Source organism: Danio rerio, chromosome 5, assembly GCF_049306965.1.
Source record: "Danio rerio strain Tuebingen ecotype United States chromosome 5, GRCz12tu, whole genome shotgun sequence".
In the NCBI taxonomy this organism is placed as follows: domain Eukaryota; kingdom Metazoa; phylum Chordata; class Actinopteri; order Cypriniformes; family Danionidae; genus Danio; species Danio rerio.
This window is the reverse complement of record NC_133180.1, coordinates 13,787,542-13,810,000: the sequence shown is the minus strand read 5'-3', so window position 1 is coordinate 13,810,000 and position 22,459 is coordinate 13,787,542. Positions and strand designations below refer to the sequence as shown.

Sequence of the window (22,459 nt, the reverse complement as noted above, 5' to 3'; positions counted from 1 at the left end):
ATCGAGGTGTTTACATACTTAAGGAACGACGTGCAGGTCTAAAAAAAAAAAAAAAGGGTACATTTTCCCCATTGACCAGTGGGTAATATATTCCAGTGACATAAGGTCAAATATTACTTATTGTTATTCTGACACTATTGTTAGCCCTGTCACAATATCTTTTATTTTTGGTACGATATAAAGAAACACAATCTATTGCAATAAACTATGTTACTGTCATTTTAAGACCATTTTGACATTATTATAGCATCAGAAAGCAGCTACATGCTTCCAATGAACACAAATCATATTTTATTCTTAAAAATATTTGATTTAATTATAGTCATTTTAACTATTTAATAATTAGCAATTGGAATCAAAATATGAAAACTGACACCCTAAACAAATAAATAGAAATAATAATAAATGTTTAAAAAAATTGACCAAGGTAAAAAGAACTAGAAAGAAGTAACAGCTTTATTTTCAGTCAACATACTATTGTAATTCATGGTGAATACTATAGTGTTTTATAACCATACTGACACTGATGCCTCCAATAGACATAGAGATGTACAGTTGAAGTCAGAATTATTGCCCCCCTTTGAATTTCATTAAAAAAAAATATTTCCCAAATGATGTTTAACAGAGCAAGGAAATTTTCACTTTAAGGCAAGGCAAGTTTATTTATATAGCACATTTCATACACAGTGGCAATTCAAAGTGCTTTACATAAACAAGAATAAAAGAAACAGGTAAAAAAAATAAAATTAAAACAAAAATTAAAACTGATTAAAAAAACATAAAAACAGGTGATATAAAAGAATGAAGAAGAAGAGAAAAACATAATAGTGCATGTCTGATAATATTTTTTCTTCTAGAGAAAGTCTTATTTGTTTTATTTTGGCTAGAATAAAAGCAGTTTTAATTTTTTTTTAAACCATTTTAAGGTCAAAATTATTAGCCCTTTTAAGCTATATTTTTTTCGATTGTCTACAGAACAAACCAATTAACTTGCCTAATTACCCTAACCTGCCTAGTTAACCTAATTAACCTAATTAAGCCTTTAAATGTCACTTTAAGCTGTATAGAAGTGTCTTGAAAAATATCTAGTCAAATATTATTTACTGTCATCATGGCAAAGATAAAATAAATCTTAATTATTATTAGACTTATTATTATGTTTAGAAAGGTGTTGAAAAAATCTTTCCATTAAATAGAAATTGTGGAAAAAATTGAAATTCTTCAATTTGAGAAATAAACTCTGACAGGCTGCATAGAAAGGTTAAATAACTTCCTGTTTGTTGAACTCTATATATTAAGTGGATTGAGGTCATATCCAGTAATAATTAAAAGACTGAACTGTACTCAATAGACTTTTACATGCAGTTCCAAAACAGTGCATAAAGTCACCCTCTTCTGCTTTGCACTTTAGACAATATGGAGAATAATTTGTTTTGCGTTTTATTCATTAAAGTCTTTAATTCAATATCTTTTTCTTGTATGAATCGCTACAAGTATAGTTAAAATTACTGCGTACGGAGTTGAACCATGGTACACTCAAACTTTGCATGGTATTGTTTTTTTACACCCGTCAGACATGACTAATGATTCTTAATCAATAAAAATCATGATTCATATAAGATTAAAAGCTAAATTTGTGAATTTTTATGTCTAGTGCTCATATATATAAGTACACCCCTCACAAATCTCTCTTTTAAATTCATATTTTTAATAGGAAGCTTTACAATATTATATTTGTGCAAATACATTAGATTAGTCAATACTGAAGCCAAATCTGGAGCTTATCTAACAAAATAACTTACAATAACAGTCCAAAAACCAGTACACCCAAATTCATATGTTAGAGAAAAATATTAAATACAAGTTTTAAATAGAGGAAAAATTAAGAAAAGCAAAATAAAAAGAAATATTAGTTGAAATTTTGTAGGTTGTAAATTTTTATGCAATATTTTGCTTAAATTGAAATCAATCATCTTTTAATTTCTAAATGAGTTTGGTTGCTAAAATATTATTATTATTATTATTATTTTAATAATGTATTTATTAAATGTTTAAGCAATACAGATACAACAACAAACATGTGAACAGATCATGGGGGGAAAGAAAGAAAAAAAAAGGAGGGGGGGCATTTATAAAAGTATCCATATTGCTTATTCATGCACCACAAACCTTCACAAGATCTGACCTTGTTAAATCTACCCTCTGATGACTATGGAGGTTATGTTTAAACCCATATGTAACAAAAAAGGATCCCACCTCTCATGAAATAAAACATCTTTGCCATGTAACACACAAGTTAAGTAGTAGTCCAGTGGTACATATTCAAGTATTCCCCTGTGCCATAAAGAGTTTGTTGGAGTTTTGTCCGTTATCCAGTCCAGTACATTTTCTTGCACAAAATGTCAGGAACTTGCAAAGTGTTTTTTTATGTTTGTCCATATCAATCTCGTCGAATATCCCAAGCAGCAAATGCTTGGGGTCGCAACCAATATTAATACATAAAATTCCATTATTTCTTGTTCAATCATGGCCCAGAACTTTTGAATTTCCCTGCAAAGCCAGAAACAAAGAACAGGGTCGCCATCCTCGGTTTTACATTTCAGACGCATTGGTGACAACTCCTCTTTAAACCTGTGCCTTCATGAGGGAGAGATGTGAGCTCGATGTAGAATTTTCAGTTGTAAAATATTATTTTAAGAAATATCTGTTTAATAAATCTGTTTTGTTTAAATGCCTCAAAATACATTGCCTATATTCACTGAGAAATGGATCAAAATATTCATTTTCAAAGAGGGGGGGGGGGTGTACTTAATTATGCTGAGCACTTTACCAATCAACAATTTCTTAATATTTTTTGTCTCTCTCCTCAGGGTTACACTAAATCCATTGATATATGGTCTGTTGGTTGTATTCTGGCTGAGATGCTTTCAAATAGACCCATCTTCCCCGGGAAACACTATCTGGACCAGCTTAACCACATCTTAGGTAAACAAGCATGTGAACTTTATATTTCCTTTGTGAAGAGCGTTTGACGTCACGCTACTCAAGGGTTCGGCTTTATGTTCTTGTGGAGCATCAGCCAATCGAACAGTAGTAGCCGTGATGTCAATTGTCCTTTAAGAGCAGTCGATTAGTCCCATGACATTTACGGGTTCTTAAAAATCATTGTGTTTCACAGGAAAAGGGCTGTAGAGCTGCTTTGAGATTAATAAGAGTGTTCTCAAATAGTGCTGCCAGGTATTACGGTGTTTGGCTTAGCTTGTAGTTTCACTACTTGCACGCAGACTGATTCTTTTGAGGTTAAATAAAATGGGTCAGAAAAATTTGAGCACAAGGGACAATGATGATTTATTCCATTCCGATAAATGAGAAACAATTAATTTAAATAATATATGTAATTTGCTGTTATGGAGTTTTGAGATATATAAACTGCAAAGACATGCAGATTGTAGCTTGTTTTAGCAATATCTTTTGAGGTAAATTATGGTAAAATATTTTTCTTATAGGAATAGTTTACATTTAATTGTAAATTAAATTAGTAAAACTAATTAAAATTTGAAAAGATATTTTAGTTTGTTATTATTAATTGTATTAATTATTACAGTGCTGTTTAGTGAATAATATAATTAATAATAATTGTATTTCTCTTGTTTAGTATTATTGGTCTAATTGTACTTATTTAATAATAGTAATACATTCAAATAATAATTAGAAATAATTAATAATAATAGAATCTAATATAATAATAATAATTATTATTATTATTAATAAATTCACTTACTATGTGCAATTCATTCATTTTCTTTTTCGGCATAGTCCCTTTATTAATGAGGGGTCGCCACAGCGGAATGAACCGCCAACTTATCCAGCACATGTTTTACGCAGCGGATGCCCTTTCAGCTGCAACCCAACACTGGAAACACTCATACATTCTCATTCACAGACATACACTATGGACAATTTAGTTTATTCAATTTATCTATAGCGCATGTGTTTGGACTGTGGGGGAAACCAGAGCACCTGGAGGAAACACTGGGAGAACATGCAAACTCCACACAGAAATGCCAACTGACCCAGCCGAGACTCAAACCAGCGACATTCTTGCTGTGAGGCGAGATCGCTACCCACTGCGTCGCCCTATATGTGCTATTAAGCGAAATAATTTAATAATAAATTTTATTGCTTTTGTTGCGTAGTATTGTTGGTATTGTTTTACTTTTTTTAATAATCATAAAAAATTTAATAATTAAGAATATTAATATAATTACTAATGTGTATTGCTTTTAAGTGGCATTATTGGTATTATTTTTATTTATTAATACAAAAAGGATTTTATAATAGTAATAATAAATATGTATAAATTAATAAAAATTTTAAAATTTATTATTAATAATAATAATAATATTTTTGTATTGATAAAATCACATAGTATGATGTGCTATTTAGTGAAATAATATAATTAAAAATTAGAGTATTTTTTGTTAAGTAGTATTATTGGTATTGTTTAACTTATTTAATAATCCTAATAAAAGCAAATAATATTTATAATTAAAATCACATGTAGTAGTAGTAATAATAATAATAATAATAAAATAAAACATTTGAAAATATTTATTATTATTATTATTGCTTTGTTTAATAATCCTAATTAAATAAAAAATTGTATAATTAAAATAACATAATGAAATAATAATTACAGTAATAATATAGTATTTTAAATTATTATTGTTATTATTATTATTATTGTTTATAAAATCTCATATAATCATATAATTATGATGACAAAATAAAAAATCTTTTTAAAACGGCAGTCACAATTATTGGAATATTATTTTTTGAATAATAGAATTATTAATAATGGTATTGCTTTTGTTTAGTATTATTGGTATTATTTTACTTTTAATAATAAACCTATTAAAATCAAATAATAAAAATTATTATTAATCACTCATTTGAAAAAAAATTATTATTATAACTTCGTTTAATAATTCTTATTAAAATTAAAAATATAATAATAATAATAATAATAATAACAAATTTTAACAATTTTAAAATTCTATTTAAAAATGCAGTCACAATTATTAGAATATTGTTTTGCGAATAAAATAATTACTAATAATGGTTTTGCTTTGGTTAAGTAGTATTATTTGTATTATTTTACCTTTATTTTACAATGTTAATAATAAAAAAAACTATTAATTATAATAATTCAATAATAATAACAACAAAAAAGTATAATATATATCTGAAAATGCAGTCACAATTATTGTAATATTTCCCCATGCCAAGTCTTAATTGTAATCCATCCAAGCTTTGTTTTACACATGAACTGTTGATGTCGAGGTGTATTCATAAATCACATGACTCTCTCTAAACACCGCTCTGACATCACACCCAGTGACATCAGTCTCTTCTTCAAAAGAAACTCGAGGTTTGTATTTTTTTTTCAGTAGGATTTCAAAAAGCTGTCCATCCATAATGAAAAACATGCTTATTCGCTGATCTAAATAATTGATGTACATCGAGCACTCATAGGCCATTTATCACCAGTGCCGAAACACGATATACTGCGGTCAGTTTTGCATCGTAAGACTGAGATAAACGTTTGATGGTTATCAGCAGAAAGGCTTCATCATCATTTCCCCTGCAACTCGAAGCACATCAGTCGTCGCTCGCTTCCCTTCTCTTCATTTTCCTTTTCTTCATCTGATGCATCAGTTCAAAACCCAGTGTTTCCTGTGAGATGCTGTTGATTTTGACCCTGCGCTGCGCTGATAACGTTGTCTGTGCTTCGACATTGTTTTTCTAACAAACCTGTAGTGAGGGCTCCTAAGGAGGTGATCTCTATAGTAATGTTGTCTTTCATGAATGTTTGTGTGTGTGTGTGTGTGTCTTTGAACCAGTCTGGCCTTTGCGAGCAGATGTTTCCCTGTTGATAACTGTACTTATTTCCTCATTTAGATTGTGTGTGTGTGTGTGTGTGTGCGCATCATTAGCTTTAGTGCACTCTGGGCTTTTGTCGTATCGTCTCTCATTCTCTGAACATGCATTTTTATCAAATTTGGAGTCCAGTACAACTCAAAAAAAAAGTGTGTTTTTTTTAGGACTGCAGGATACTAGAGAAATGTTAAATATACAGATATTTTCTTTGCAATATAACGTTTTCAAGAAAAGTTTTTGGTCACATTTTACTATTTGGTTTCAATAGTTAATGTTTACTAACATGAACTGAGTACTGTGCGTTCACACCAAACGCGGCAAGAGTGTCAGAATACACTACATTGATCTCGTATTTAAAGGGGTCGTTGCAGCATATCAGTTATATTCCTGCATAAAACATGCTTTCTAGTGTGATAATGTTGCGCACTTCTTTTCAAATTCGTTTAACAATGGAAGATTAAGTTGCATGTGGTGTGGCTTTGCTCCACTTAATTATCCAATGTGTCCATATGTCTGAAATATCCTGAAGCAGCAATATTGTTTTGTACTGTCGCGTGAGTTTCCCTCTTTTTTTAAGATAAATATATATAACATTAATGCACTTCAGTTACTCGCCAGTAACTTATTTAATGCATGTTCCTGTATGAAAACATTGTAAAAAATTGAAAATCCGGCGACCGCAATAATCAAACCCTTGGGAACAACTGTGATCAGAACCAAAGTTCACAGGTCTGTGTTCTCTGAACTGCTCTCAAGCGGTGGACTTCTTCATTCTGATTGCTTGCCGCCGAACCGCATCATTGCTCATTACCATAAAGTTGACTTGATTTCAACTCTCCTCGACGCCCACACTGGCAAGACGCGCCGCGCTGCTCCTCACCGCCGGCTCTCATTGAAAATGAATGACTTCGGGCTACTTTGACGCTCTTGCCGCTTTCGGTGTGAACGTATGGTTATGAAAGGTACTTGAACAGCATTTAATAATTATAGTTGTAGTTTAATTATAGTATAGAACATTTACCAATGCATTATAAACATCTAAATTCATGCTTATTAACATTAGTTAATGCACTGTGAGTTGACATGAACCATCAATGAGCATCTGTATTTTCATTCATTAACGTTAAAGATGCAGTCTGTAAGTTTGACACCCAGTGGTCGAACTAGGTATTGCACCCCTGGTTCAAAACACATGCAAGCGCAGGTTGCGAGATTGACAGTGAGTGCAGATTGATAGTGGGTGCACTATTCTGTACTTTTAAATGGCTGTATTTAATTTTCTGTCGTGTTTCGTCTGGTGTAAACAGTTAAATTGCTCATCTCTGAAAATCTCGTCAATGTGGCGTGTTGTTAGGAAACGAGGTTACAATGTAACCTGCTCGCCTAATGTTTACGCTTGTGTCACGACTTCTGGGTGTTAGAATAGGGACTGAAGTAACATTTATATTGTGAAAATTTTGTGTAATATGGGAGAAGAACAACCATACATCAAGCAAAATACTGCACAACTACATACTACATTAAGTTATGATTGAATCGCCTCTTGTTACTGATTTGAAATACTTTGATAACGAGCAGGAAATGTGCATGGACCAATGATATGACAACATTGAAATGGTCTGTAAATATAGTACAGCCCCATTCGATTGGTTACATCATATATATATATATATATATATATATATATATATATATATATATATATATATATATATATATATATATATATATATATATATATATATATATATATATATATATACACACACACACACACACACACACACACACACACACACACACACACACACACATACATACACATATACATATATATATATATATGTRTATATATATATATATATATATATATATATATATACACACACACACACACATCATATATATACACACACACATCATATATATATATATATATATATATATATATATATATATATATATATATATATATATATACACTTAATGGTAATGAGCTATGACGCGGTTTGACGGCAAGCAATCAGAATGCACGTCCACCGCTTGATCGGAGTTCAGAGAACACAGACCTGTGAACTTTGGTTCCGATCACAGCTGTTCCCAAGGGTTTGATAATTGCGGTCGCCGGATTTACAAGAACATGCATTGAATAACTTACTGACGAGTTACTGATGTTCATAAATGTTATATAAATTTATCTTTAAAAAAACGGAATCTCATGCGATGTGACAATACAAAACAGTAATTCTGCTTAGACATATGGACACATATTGGATAAAAAGAGCAAAGCCACAATAAACACAACTTGATCTTCCATTGTTTTATGAATTTGATAAGACGTGCGCAACATTTTCACGCTAGAAACATGTTTTATGCAGAATTGTAACTGATATGCTGCAACGGCTCCTTTAAATACGAGATTAAGGTAGCGAGTTTTGATGCTCTCGCCACCGGAGCTGAAGGCAGACAGCGTTGTCGCCAGGGCGGCCAGAGCGACCTTGGACGCTCTCGCTGGTTTCGGTGTGAACGTACGGTTAGGAGCGTATTGGGAGCGACACCCTCACGTTTTCCTGGCTCACCTAGTTGAAAACATCTTAACTTTTTAGAATGCTGCAAGGGCACTGCGAGTCACGTGACAAGAACTGACCAATCCGCTTCATGCTTTGAATGGAATATACACATTTCGGTAGACTAATTACCTCAGTCAAACAGAGCACCGAGACACTGCACAGCTTTTTCATTTTCTCCATAAATAAAACTTCAATAAAAAAAATCAATGGTGACGGAAGAGCAGCGCACCTCGCATTTTCCATGTGCTTTGGGACACTATATGTGAACGGGGCCTTAGACAGGTTTTTCAAATGAAGACGCAAAAGAAATAACACACAACAACAAGAGAGAGTGTAGGGTGGTCTGGCCTTCTCTTTTATGTGTGGTGGTCTTTTCTGTCAGAGGATGTCAGCAAATGAATGTGATTGACGTGATGGGACCAATGACCGGAACCAAAGAAAATGAAAGCAGACAATAAGAAAAGAAGGGGAACAGAAGGAAACCGACACAAAATAACACAAGCACATGACAGCAACTGATTTGTGTTCCGCAGATTAATGACTCTGAAAAAACTTTGTGACAACGCTCATTTTTCACCTTCTGTCCTGTCCTCTTCCATACTCTAATCCTCTTTGTTTGTCTTGTGTCCTGCAGGTATTTTGGGCTCCCCTTCTCAGGAGGACCTGAACTGCATCATCAACATTAAAGCAAGAAATTACCTGCTGTCCCTTCCTCTCCGCAGCAAAGTGCCCTGGAACCGCCTGTTTCCCAACGCAGACCCTAAAGGTCAGAGTTCAGCTCCACACGCTTTCAGTAAAGGAAACCAGTCCTCTTATTTGGAGATCAAGCCACCTTAAAAGGCCCCCTGAAGTGCCTTGAACTGTGCAGTTGAAACATGAAGGTAGTGCTGGATATATCCGATTGCTCCCCTTAAAGGAGTCTGGCAAGAGCACTTTTAGCTTAGCTTAGCATAGACCATTGAATCGGATTAGACCATTAGCATCTTGCACAAAAAAGATCTTCTGGTGTTATATTATGTACTAAGACAGTTTTACAACTTCTTAAATAAGCCGATCTCCTAGTCTGGCAAGAGCGCTTTTAGCATAGCTTAGCATAGATCATTGAATCAGATTAGACCATTAGCATCTCGATCACAATTGACCAGTATTGAATTTTCCTACTCATCTACATTGTGTACTAAGACCTACAGAAAATTAAAAGTTGCTATTTTCTAGGTAGAAATGTATAGGAACTATTCTATAATAATTAAAGAACTTTGTTGCTGTGCCATGGCTGCAGCAGGCACAATGATATTACGCAGTGCCTGAAAATAGTCCTCAGCTAGGTAAGCGGCACATGCTCCCTGTGCACGTAAGTGGTCATATTAGTTACATTAATGGTAGTCAACTGATTTTCAGGCACTGTGTATTGTGCCTGCTGCAGCCTTGATACAGCAGCAAAGTTCCTTGATTATTACGCCGAATAGGGAGTATAGTACCTAGTTTCTATATCGGCCTAGAAAAATAGCAACTTTACATTTTCTGTCGGTTTTAGTACAGCATGTAGAAGAGTTGAACTTTAAATAGGAAATTGACCAAACCTATAGTCATTTTTGATCGAGATGCTAATGGTCTGATCCGATTTAATGATTTATGCTAAGCTAAGCTAAAAGTGCTCCCGCCAGACACAGAGATATACTCGATGAATTTAAAATTGGTAAAACTCAACTGTTTAACTCTAGGGAAGTTTTAAAATGAGCCTATTTTTTTTAAAAAAGTGAAGTGTTACTTTAAGAAAAGATAGCCAATAGTGTTTCTTTTATCAGAGCTCAGACATTGAGCCTATTAGGGAACATATGATTAGTCAGAAAGTTTAATGATAAGGTAAAGTGTGCAAAGACATCATTAACAAAAAAAGTCAGTCAAGTTAATGATGCTAAAATTTTCGAAATGCGGATTTTGTTATAAATGACCTCAAGATTAACTTGTTAATAAGAACAACAAACCCAACTAAAACTTTTATTTTGATTTAAATGTTTGATTTCTTTAAATATAAAATGACTTTACGTTCACAATGTGACTTGCGTATAATTTAAGTGCTTCGTGAAATTTACTGTTATAACAATAAGCTGAGCAGAAGTATGCTTCATGACATCCACTTTTTTTTTTTTTTTTAAAGTGCTGGTTTGATGTTTGTGTTTCTCTGTCTTTGTTCTAGCGCTGGACCTGTTGGATAAGATGTTGACCTTTAACCCCCATAAGAGGATTGAGGTTGAGGAAGCGCTCACTCACCCGTACCTGGAGCAGTACTATGATCCTACAGATGAGGTCAGTTCACCTCTAAAGCAGCTACTGTAATTCCTGCAGCGTTGTGGGAAATAGTATACTTGGATTAACATTAAGCACAACATAGATAATAATAATAACTGTTATTATTATTACTACTACAACTGTTCAGTAAGATAAACACTGCTCTAAATACAATTATAATCAAGTAAAATATTGCAATAATAATAATAATAATAATAATAATTTGTTTAATAATCATAATAACATTAATAGTATTGTTATTTATGATTAATAATATGATTTATAATTAACTATCAATAATAATAATAAAATAATAATAATAATAAGCATGTGCATGGTAGATTAATCTGTGTCAATAGTGTAGTTTTTAATTAGACTAATTTTATCAACATTATAAAATCAATTGTGGCAAGCTGTATTATATATTTTATGTATTGGATGACTTTACATTGCAGCTTGTTTAGTCATTTAAATATTTTAAGGAGATAATATTTTGATAAACATTAACATTAGGTGCAACACAGATCAAGATTATAATAATAATAACTATTCATAATTCTACTGCTACTACCAACTGTACAGTAAGATTGAAACTGCACTAAATATAATTAGAGCAAGACAAATATTGGAATAATAATAATAATAATAATAATAATCTATTATTTATATAATAACAATCAATTATTTTTAAATAATATTTTTAATTTTTAATAATTTTTATTTAAATTTTTTTATTTTTATTTTTTTTATTTTTACATTGCAGATTATTTTTTACTTTAAATATTTTAAGGAAAACGTGCAGCTTTACATTCTGCTGTCCTCTGTTTTCACTAGTTTACTATGTTCTCCGCTCTTGCCTATCTTGAGTTTATGGTGATTAAAGGTTAAGAGAGTTTTACTCAAAAACCCTTTGAAGTGCACTTTTAATAGCCACAATGACCTTTGACCGTCTGAAGAGTGTCTGCTAAAATTTATCAGTGTCTTTAAGCATACAGATAATGTTAATCCTGCAATTTTGCGTCCAAATATTGCAAAAAAAACATTGTTTAACACCTGCTAAGTAATATAAAAGAAAATGCCATTTTTAATATTGCTGTACTCCACGATAACCAGCAATACAGCAAAATTCAAATTCTGAGAAAAACTGAACATTCTGCATGCGCTTGCCTGAAAATCAAACCTAAAACTACTTTTGTAAAAATGATTATTTATTATTTTTATTCAATAATTTAATTATTTTATAACACTTTTATAAAATATTTAACTCGATAACATATTTTAACCTAAAATAATAACTTTGTATTAAAAAATTATACTGATTATGATAAAATAATCACTTTTTATTTTATTTTTGTTTACTTTTCAGTTATTTTTATTGCTGAATAAAGTAACACACATAACAGTACATAAAACATCAAATACTATATCAAACAATAAGTTACATTGACAAAAAAAAAGCAGTACGTATAATAACCACGATTTGATTGACAGTGAACGAGTCGAAGCTTAATTTTTCCAGCGTTGCCATGGCAGCACAATAATGTTATTGCAAGCAGCAGTAACAAGTATACTACTTTGAAATAGCCTGTCAGTGCTGTATTTGATTTGCTTTTCCAGTGAGCGTGTGCGGTTTATGCATTGATAAGTATACATGTACATGAACAGAATATCCACAAACATCCCAAGTCTTCCGGAAATTCCAGGAGTGTCCCGCAAATGCATAAAGACTCCCGGATGGCCACAAACTAATCATAATCTCCCCAAAATCCTGCGTCGCCTCTTGCTCTTCAGATACGTCGCGCACTACCACTGCTCTTCATATACATCGCGCACCTAACCCCACTCCACCCCCCCTCCCTGGTCTTCAGATACGTCACGCACCTCCCCATCCCATTCTCCCACAAATCATCTCTGTCTCCCCTGGAAATGAGTTTTGCCTAGTTGTGATGTCTGCATCCATAGAGCAAAATATTGAGCTAGTTTAAACTTTGACCGAGGCACACACATACAAGCTAGTCAACAGTTCTCCTCTAGTGCTCCTGGTTGGTGTGGCTTTTTCGAAACCAAAAATTTCATTTTCAGTAATTAATCAGGTATATCTCTAATGATAACTATGCTTTATTTAGATCTCTTTCTCTTTTTTTTTCACAGCCTGTTGCAGAGGCTCCGTTCAAGTTCGACATGGAGCTGGATGATTTGCCCAAAGAGACTCTGAAAGAGCTGATCTTTGAAGAGACCGCACGCTTCCAGCCAGGCTACAGACCATAGCTGTGCACACAGGTAAACCACAGAGTAAATGCAGGATTACAAAATGACCAACAAAATCAAGAGCATCATATAATGAACAAAAAAAAAAAAAACATGACAGTTTGTCATGTAACTGTGTGTAAAAGATCCAGTCATTTTTAAATGCTGCAAAAGAGGGATTTGAATTCTTAAAATGAATCATGTACACCTAAAAAATGACTTTTGCTGCTTGTTTAAACTACTTATTTAGAATGAATTGAAACAACATAATTCTTCCAGTTTTTTTTTTTTTTTTTTTTTTTTTTTTTTTTTTTTTTTTTTTGGGACAATTTAATTGTTTAATGCTCAGTCCACTTAAATTTGTAAAAACGATCATGTTAACCTAATCGATTTGTGTTGGGACAACACGAAGGAATTGTGTGGAACCCATTTTTTACTGTTTACACATAAAAGAGATTTAAAGTTGTTGTTTTTTGGTTTTTTTTGCAAATGCAATTTAATACTTAGTTACTTAATACTTAATACTTACTTGTACATCACAGATCAGTCATACTGTTGAAAAGGTATTATTATTTCTTTATTAATTCATGTCTTCTTTATTAATTTGTGCTCGCCAAGGCTGCATTTTACAGCTGATGAAAATGATTAGCTCTCCTATAATTATAAATAATTGTTTTTCAAATATTTTCCAAGTGCTGTTTTACAGCAGGGGCACCACTAGGGTGGAAGTTAGGACGATTCTAAGGACAATAGAAGAGCATTAAAGATTTTGAGTTGAATCAGTAGTTCTTGGTGATTCATATATCGCCAGTGAGTGGTAGTTCTTTTTATTTTTTATTTTTTTGATTAAAAATAAATGCAAATAAGTCCAAATTAATAGCCATGGCTCCTAATGACACACTGAAGGCTGATTTAAAAGTTTCTATAAATACCAAACATTTCAATCTCTCTGGCATAGTGCTTAATGGTAGGCAAAACGCTGAAATACGCTGGAGGAACACAAGGGCCCAAAAAACTTAAGCGTAAAACAAGTCATTGTGGCACAAAAGGCCTTGATCAGTGCTTCACTGCGTCCTTTTATTCAGAGTAGGTTGAGATGAGAAACAAATCGAATCCATCATTAAATTTCCTCCATTAACCGCCTTCCTTCAAACAAAGTATAAACACCGAGTGAACACCAGAGGGCAGCATAGATCCACACACATTAACTAAAGGTCTTAACACCCCCACCCTTAAAAATAAAACATCAATGTTTTGATAATGTAAACCTCTCTTATGACAGATCACCAGATTATAAATAATAAGAGACCAATGCATAAGGCGATGGTTTGCATTTGACAATCGCTGCACAAACACAAGGGAATTGTAATCAGTATACACTTTAATAGGTTTGGAACTGGACCCAACACATACCTGTCAATATTGGGATGTGAAAATAAGGGATATGCCCACCATAACAAGGGATTCCCCCGAATTCTATGCTCATTTAGGAAAAATTAGTTGTGTTTAAAAAATTGTTGTTATTATTAATTATGTGTTTATGTCTGTTCAAACACGCACCCAAAACCCAGAATTTTGCTCTGCTTCAGATTGAGTGTACAGAATCCGTTAGGGAAACAGCGTCTATTTATCAGTATGGAGCGCGTCAGCTGATAGTCATGCTCCATTATATGGCTGTTTTGCGGATTGCATATGAAGGGGAGACAGTACCTGTAATGAAAAGGAAAGGGAATCCCGCCGTTTTCATATTTATTTCAAAGTGGTTTCATGCCTCAACAAAGCGAAAGCACAGAACAGACTCTCATTTAAGAGCAAGGGGCGGCCCCTGGTGGTTTGGCAGTATTGCTTGCATATAGGTAGGATTGGCTCTAATGTTTATTTGCCACCCTTCAGAGAAACACTGAAAATACGGGAGAAATACGGGAAAATACCTTTATAGTTCTATCCTGGAATAATAGCGGGATAGAACTGTAAAATACGGGAGGGTTGACGGGTATGACCCAACATAGACTTCAAAATGTTGCAAAGCAAGAAATAAAGCGAGAGCTTCCTTTTCTATAGTGCTGTAATTAACTTGGTGTTCTTGAAAAGAAACTCATTGGATAGTTCAAACCAAGGAAAACAGCACCTGCACCCACACCACTAGCTTCCACTTCTAACGAGAATTCCTGGTAGACTAATTCTTGTGCAATAAAAAATAATTTCCCTACTGGCAAATATTCACCCGACACCAAATATAAAAAGAAACTGACACCAAATATAAAAGCAGACACTAACCCGCTGTAATGCCATCAGCAATGACTTAATCTCCAAAAGACAGATGAAAACATCTGTGAATTGTACCTCTGACAGGGACACGAGGGTTTAAAATTGCTGGAAAACATCTGCGGGTGAAGTATATTAATTGATCGCAACTGCTCAGTTTGGGATCACATCTCTGTTTTGTTCTGTTGATATATATACAAATATTCGTAGCTTGAAACAGGTGGAAATATGACTGAATTGAGCTGCCTTTTCGGTCCCCCACATGGCTTGATCCATGCCTGGCATTTCTGCCCTTGGGTTTTAGGTTTTGATAAAGGAAGAAAATTCCACCACCCCATCCAATCTTTTATGATACCGACATCAGATTTGTACAATCCAGATCGGTTTGGGTTGTTTCCCTCACTCGAAAGTTTGACAGACTTCCCATGCCTATTTACGGTTGCTAAGCCATGATTGGTTTGTGGCGGTTTTCGTGTGTGGCTTAGCGAAGGGTCGGTTAAAACAAATTATTGCTTAAGGGGGCGACTATTGACCTTAAAATGGTTTTAAAAAATTTAAAGTCTGCTTTTATTCTAGCCGAAGTAAAACAAATCAGACTTTCTCCAGAAGAAAAAATAGGAAATACGGTCGAAAAATTCCTTGCTCTGTTAAACATCATTGGGGAAATATTTGAAAAAGAAAAATGTGATAATAAGGGCTAATAATTTTGACTTCAACTGTATATATGGATATTTGCACGTACAGAAATCAGTGTGTAAAGACATGCAGTGCTCCTGTGTTTAAATCCGGACGATTCTCTGAAAGCAGTAGCTGTTCCCTTTAGACTTCCTGGATTACAAAAGACTGCCAAGAACATGAATATTATTAGAACAGTGAAACTACTTGACATGGTTACTCAGAATATTTCATTAGAAGAACTCTTTTATTCTTGTTGCATAATGACTGAAATATAGACAGACTGAATGCAAAACCACCAGCAGTCATGGGCTCGGTGCCTGTTGGTGAGTGATGCTTTGGAAACAATTCTATCCTGTAAACAATGATCACGATGCTGAGTTTATGCTTTATTAGTGACTGACAGTACAGATTGTTGTGTAACATGCAGAAATAATGACTTTTCTGTACCTTCCACAAAATCTTGACAAACCAAAGCTAAATATTTATTTATTTATCATAAAATATTAATTTAAAGAGATGCAAGGCTTATTCGGGATCATGCTTTAGATCAGGGGTCACCAAACTTGTTCCTGGAGGGCCGAAGTCCAGCAGATTTTAGCTCCAACCTTAATTAAACACACCTGATCAAGCTAATCAAGGTCTTACTAGGTATACTTGAAACACCCAAGCAGGTTGTTGGAGCTAAACCCTGAAGGGACACTGGCCCTCCAGACCAGAGATTGGTGACCCCTGCTTTAGATTATGTATTTAATATCATGTTGTTCCTAATAGAAATGTACACACTTTACAAAAAAAAAAAAAAAAAAAAAAAAGAACAAGCCTGTATTCTCACTAAGGCTGCATTTTATTCAGGTTTTGCTGTCGAGGATGGTTTGGACAAAAACCTGCCTGAGTATAGTGATGCTGGAAACACTGGGTCTCATTCACTGATAATTGCATTTATTTTTCATATGTATACCATACACTAAAAGATATAGACGTAGTATCTGTGATGTCACCCATAGTAGGTTTCTGATGAGCACAAATTAAGCTACGAGTAGGCGGGGCCAACCGATGCCATTCATTCATGTGTTATCGCACCGACCGGTGGACACCAAAAAAGGGCAAAGAGGTGGAGCATCAGTGGAGCTACAGATGCCCCCCACAGAAAATTCAATTTACAAAATTTACCCCCCACAGTCATCATGAAGGGTAATATTACCTTTATGCACCAAAACCATTATTTGTATCAGGCTGTAAACATGTTTTTATCAGCTATAAAATTGGCCAATTTAGCATATTGCAGTCAGTGAACATCTGGAGATCCCAGCCCCCAAAGGCGAGTCGATGAATTGCAGTTTCAGTTACTTCCGTATTGGCTTCACGAGGGAAAGCGGGATGTTGGTGCTTGATTTGCACGCATATTTGAACTTCTCACAAAAACTTTCCGCCTGATTCACAACACGTGTGTACGCGCATGAGCTCGTTCTTAAACTCGTTCTTCTGTTAGGGAATTTGGAGTCTTTGGAATGCACAAGTTTAGTAATTTGCATAGGACACACCCACACCTGCTCCATAAATGGGCTTTTCACAAAGAGGCACTAAAAATTAAAAGACAAATTATAAATTAAGAAAAGGCCGTTTAGGCACCTAAATGAAGGAAAAAGAACAGCATTGAATAATGTTAGATGTTGGAAGACACTTTCAGTTCTGAAAACACAAGGGGCTGTTAACTACATTTTAGTTGACTTTATAAAAAGACTTTTTTCAAAGGAGCAGAGCATGTTTCATGATGCTTGGCAGCTAAATTTGATCAACATTCTTGATGCTTGGGTGTTTTGTCTGCGCAGAGTCTTTTTTTTTTTTTTTCAACTGCAGTGCTCCGTCATAATGCAAGGCACAGCAGGCGAACATGAGATCCACGCAGGGCACATAAACAAACTAAGCACTTTATCCCCATAGAAAACCATTTTAAAAAGGTGCTTCTCGATGCAAAAAAAAAACACACATCTGGTGTGAGCAGAGCCTGAAACAGCCTTTCATCACTTTCTGAAAACATATCTGTACATATCCGTAAGCACATTTCACACATAAATGTGTCTGTACGCATGTTTAGTGAATGGTATCCATTGCACTCTTTAAATGTCTTAAAAATACTCTTATGGTCTAGATTAAGGGGAACATGTACTTGTTATGATTTAGATTTTATTTTAAAAATGCATCTCTTTCATGCGTGTCTTACAACAGAGCAAAATAGTTTTTCTTAAGACCGAGACGCACCAAGCCGATTTTGGTGTTTCACACGTCACCTCTCGTCGAGTTAATATCAGAGCTCATTGAGTGGGGTTTGCACACTTGAACTGATTTAGTTAAAACAGAAACTCAAAAGAAAATTGTGCACCAAAGTGAGGACGGACAATGGCTTGTGTACAAATAATAGTGATAATCTGCTCTGCGGAGAGTGTAAAAACAAATCCTCTCGTGCAGGCGCAGAACACATGCTGTTTAATCAGTCGGCTGCTGTCTGTTTGGTGTGTTCACGAGTAGCTTTTTGGTTTAGACGGAAGCAGATGCGAGCCAACAACACAATTGGGTTTCGTCGATGCTAGTTATTTGGTGTCGGCTTGGTGTGTATCAGCCTTCATATGTTTGTTTTCACTTTTATTTAATAGGACAGTTGAGATTTACTGACAGGAAAGTGTAGTCAGTAGAGAAAGGGGAAGGATTGGCAATGACCAGCAATCGAACTTGTCACCGTGAGCACTTTGATGCTATATATCACTAACCACTAGACTATTGACGCAGGCTGTTTATATTTGTTTTTAATTTGAAACTTTTTGTGCTGCCATTTTATCCAGTACTCTCTGGGAGAAGCTATCTCGTATCTCAATGGGACTATCATGGTAAAATAACGGACAAAAAAATAATATATATATGTAAAATAAATAACCCCACTTTTTCTATCTTTAGGCGTTGGTCTGGATTGATTCATGCTGATGCTTCTGTCTCCACTGTGCGCTGTGCTCCTCTTTCGGCCTTTATCGTCTTCATCTTCATCATCTTGAACCGTAAAACTACAGCCAGCCCTCAACGTTCACCTGACCCCAGCCGAAAACATCAACTCCTGCGTCGTCCATTACACTGGAAGAAAAGTGTAGAGCTTCTCTCACACTCTTCCTCTGCATCTCGTCAAGGTTTTTGATTACGATTAATTCTTTCTCTCCCAGTCCTCTGATATACTTCAGTGAAAAAAGACAAAAAAAAAGCGTCTATGATTGTGTTGTTGTTGTGCTTCTTTCTAGCCTCCTGTTAATATTTCCAACAAGCTGCTTTTCTAAGGTGTCTGTAAGCCATTTCGAAGTCCCGCAGAGGTCAAACAGGGCAAGAACCAGGGGATCTCCTCTATTCTTTTCTATTTATATATGCAGTGGACGTTCGCTTATCCACATTGTGCATCGCCAATCTCCTCTAAATGCACGGAGCGCTAAATTTGCCACGGTGCCATTTTTAAGGCTTTAATGTATTTTCGTAAAACTCAAAGAAGTATTTACTAATGATGACCCCTTAAAAATCGATTTAGCAAATTACGTTTTGTACATTTAAACCCCCTTCTATGTGCCTTTAGGCCTTTATATATAATTTATAATCACTTCTAGAATATAGAAATGTTCGAAAATAAGTAAATATTTGTACTTCTCTAAATCATGAACGCAATCATTTTAGGAAAGAAAAGATTAATCTGTTGAATTTGCTTAAGCACCAAAGAAAATATTGTTTTGAAGATGTTAAGTTGATCCAAAAATTTAAATCTGCTGTCAATTTATTCAAGATTATGAGTGTAATTTTATTTCTTCAGCAGAACATATAAAGATTATTCATAAAATGCACTTTGAGAGTTAAAATAATGAATACTTGTGGCTCCTGACGATACATCAAGCTTTTGTAAAGCAAAAAAACTGACAATTATTTACAAAATCATTACCATCGTTGTAAATAATGTTCAGTTTCTAGCACAAACTGATTGTTTTGCTTCATCAGAACTGCCTGTTTTATCAGGAGCCACAGATTTAATAGGTTTATTTTGCCTGTATATAGTTTTGGATATCTGTAGATACACATTTTGAACTATCAAAGATCACGGGTTTAGCTAAAACTCTTTTGTTCTACTAAAGAAAAACAAATTTACATTTTAAATGGCCTGAAAATGAGTAAATTACAGCACAATTTCAATTTTGGGTGAACGCATTCCTTTAAGACAACTTTGGAAAATGAGTATTAGTGTCCAAATGTTGATCTGAGCCCTCAAATTACCTGCCAAAACAACGCAAGTGCCATGCAGGTATATGTATTTCTAAAAATCCAGGTGTTTTTTCTTAAACTAGAGATGCACGTAGATACATTTTAGGACTTCATCACTTTAGCTAGGTTTAGAGGAACTTCTGTCACGGGACAAAGAACAATCCTACGATTTTTTTTCAGTCATTATTGGTACTTTTTGATGTCTGTTCTAATCGTACAGTGCCTGTTAATCTGTATTTATTCTTTCCGTTTTGTATAATTCTTTCTCCTTTTGCTTTCCCAAACCTCCCTCCCCAGCCGCCTTGTATCAATAAGACTGTGCCCTTGCATGACTGTTAAAAAGCTTTCTATACAAAGAAAATGGAAGTGCCACACTGCTGGGGATTCTGCTATTGGACTCTCAGGTTTTTGTTATATCCTACCTTTTGCGGTCTCACATTTCCTATATATAGAGTATTATGAGTTCAAAAAGTAGAAGACAAAAAGAAACTATTTTGCTTGTACATTTCGGTCGCACTTCTTTCAAAATCCAGGTTCCTTACGGTGTTTGAAGAAAAGAATAATAATAATAAAGATGAGCTTTTTTTTAGATGAACAAAATCAGCCAGCTCAGCCAGAATGTCAGGTTTAATTCCACATGGAAATTAGGAGCCTCTAGCCATGGTAATGCACCTTTTAGTAATCTGTTCATAAGATTCATGATTTATTTAGAATAAGAAGGGAAAAAAGCCTTCTCTTTCAGCTTTAGAAAAGTGAAGTTAAAATGTGAAGCCATCTTGCTCTGATGGCTTCATTTGGAGCCGGAGTTTGTGCAGTAGCTGGAGCTGTAGTATTAAAGTCCCGCCCTGCCAGGGCCAATCACAAGCACACTTTTGCGAAGGTACACCCGGTTTTTAATAGCTTCAAATATAAACAACTAGAAAAACACTTGAACATGGTTGTAATCATTTTATTAGTGCTTCGTTTGGCTCACAAACTGTTTGTTTGCATGGGGAGGGCTGGGTTTATGAGCAATACTAGAGCCACAGAAGACATTTAAAATGTTTTGGCTTCACTTTTCTTTTTTTAGCTGTAGAAAAGTGAAGCCAAAATGTGAAGCCATCTCGCTCCCATGGCTTCATTTGGAGCCGTAGTTTGTGCAGTAGCTGAAGCTGTAGTATTAAAGTCCCGCCCTTCCTGCAGACCCAATCACAAGCATGCATTTGTGAAGCCACACCCTGTTTTTAATAGCTTCAAATATAAACAATGACAAAAACATTTGAACATTGTTGTAATAATTTTATTAGTGCTAAGTTTGGCTCACATCATGTTATTTTGCATGGGGAGGGTCGGGTTTATGACCAATACTGCAGCCACAGAGGACATTTAAAATGTTTTGGCTTTACTTTTTATTTTAACTTTAGAAAAGTGAAGCCAAAATGTGAAGCCGTCTTGCTTTAATGGCTTCATTTGGAGCCGGACTTTGTGCAAATGGACTTTGTGCAGTAGCTAAAGCTGTAGTATTAAAGTCCCGCCCTACTTGCAGACCCAATAACAAGCACACTTTTGCAAAGCCACACCCTGTTTTAATAGCTTCAAATATAAACAATGACAAAAACACTTGAACATGGTTGTAAACATTTTATTAGTTCTTAGTTTAGCTCACAACCTGTTTGTTTGCATGGAGAGGGCGGGGTTTATGAACAATACTAGAGCCACAGAAGACATTTAAAATGTTTTGGCCTCACTTTTTCTCTGTCAGCTGTAGAAAAGTGAAGCCAAAATGTGAAGCCATCTTGCTCTGATGGCTTCATTTGAAGCCAGAGTTTGTGCAGTAGCTGGAGCTGTGGTATTAAAGTCCCACCTACGTTCCTGCAGACCCAAGCACACTACAGCCACAGAAGACATTTAAAATGTTTAGGCTTCACTTTTTTTGAGACCCATACAAAATAAAAGCCTACCTGGAATTGTGTATGCTAAAATGCATCACTTTTGTGCAATTAGTGAGCGAGAAAGCACTTAAATGGTTGTGAAAACGAGCTTGGTCTGAGATTTAGTTCTTGATACTGACATGCATGGCTTAAGCAAAGTGTTTCTTTCTCACACTTGCTTCCTTTTTGGTTTACTAACCCCGCATAACTTTTGCTCATGGTATCTGACAAGGCGCCACCTAGTGGTGCAAACAGTTGGTTCATCAATGAGCTATACTCTTA

General features: G+C 34.6%; 1 protein-coding gene across 1 annotated transcript in view; it reads left to right on the top strand.

Annotated features, from left to right (window-relative positions):
• mapk1 (mitogen-activated protein kinase 1) overlaps window positions 1–19,221 on the top strand; it is a 64,274-nt gene extending 45,053 nt beyond the window's left edge. The window contains 5 exon segments of the mRNA NM_182888.2: window positions 2,871–2,985; window positions 9,145–9,276; window positions 10,708–10,817; window positions 12,951–13,079; window positions 18,939–19,221. Coding sequence (NP_878308.2) covers window positions 2,871–2,985; window positions 9,145–9,276; window positions 10,708–10,817; window positions 12,951–13,067 — 474 coding nt within the window. The 3' untranslated portion in view covers window positions 13,068–13,079; window positions 18,939–19,221.
• Window positions 19,222–22,459: the final 3,238 nt, after the last annotated feature.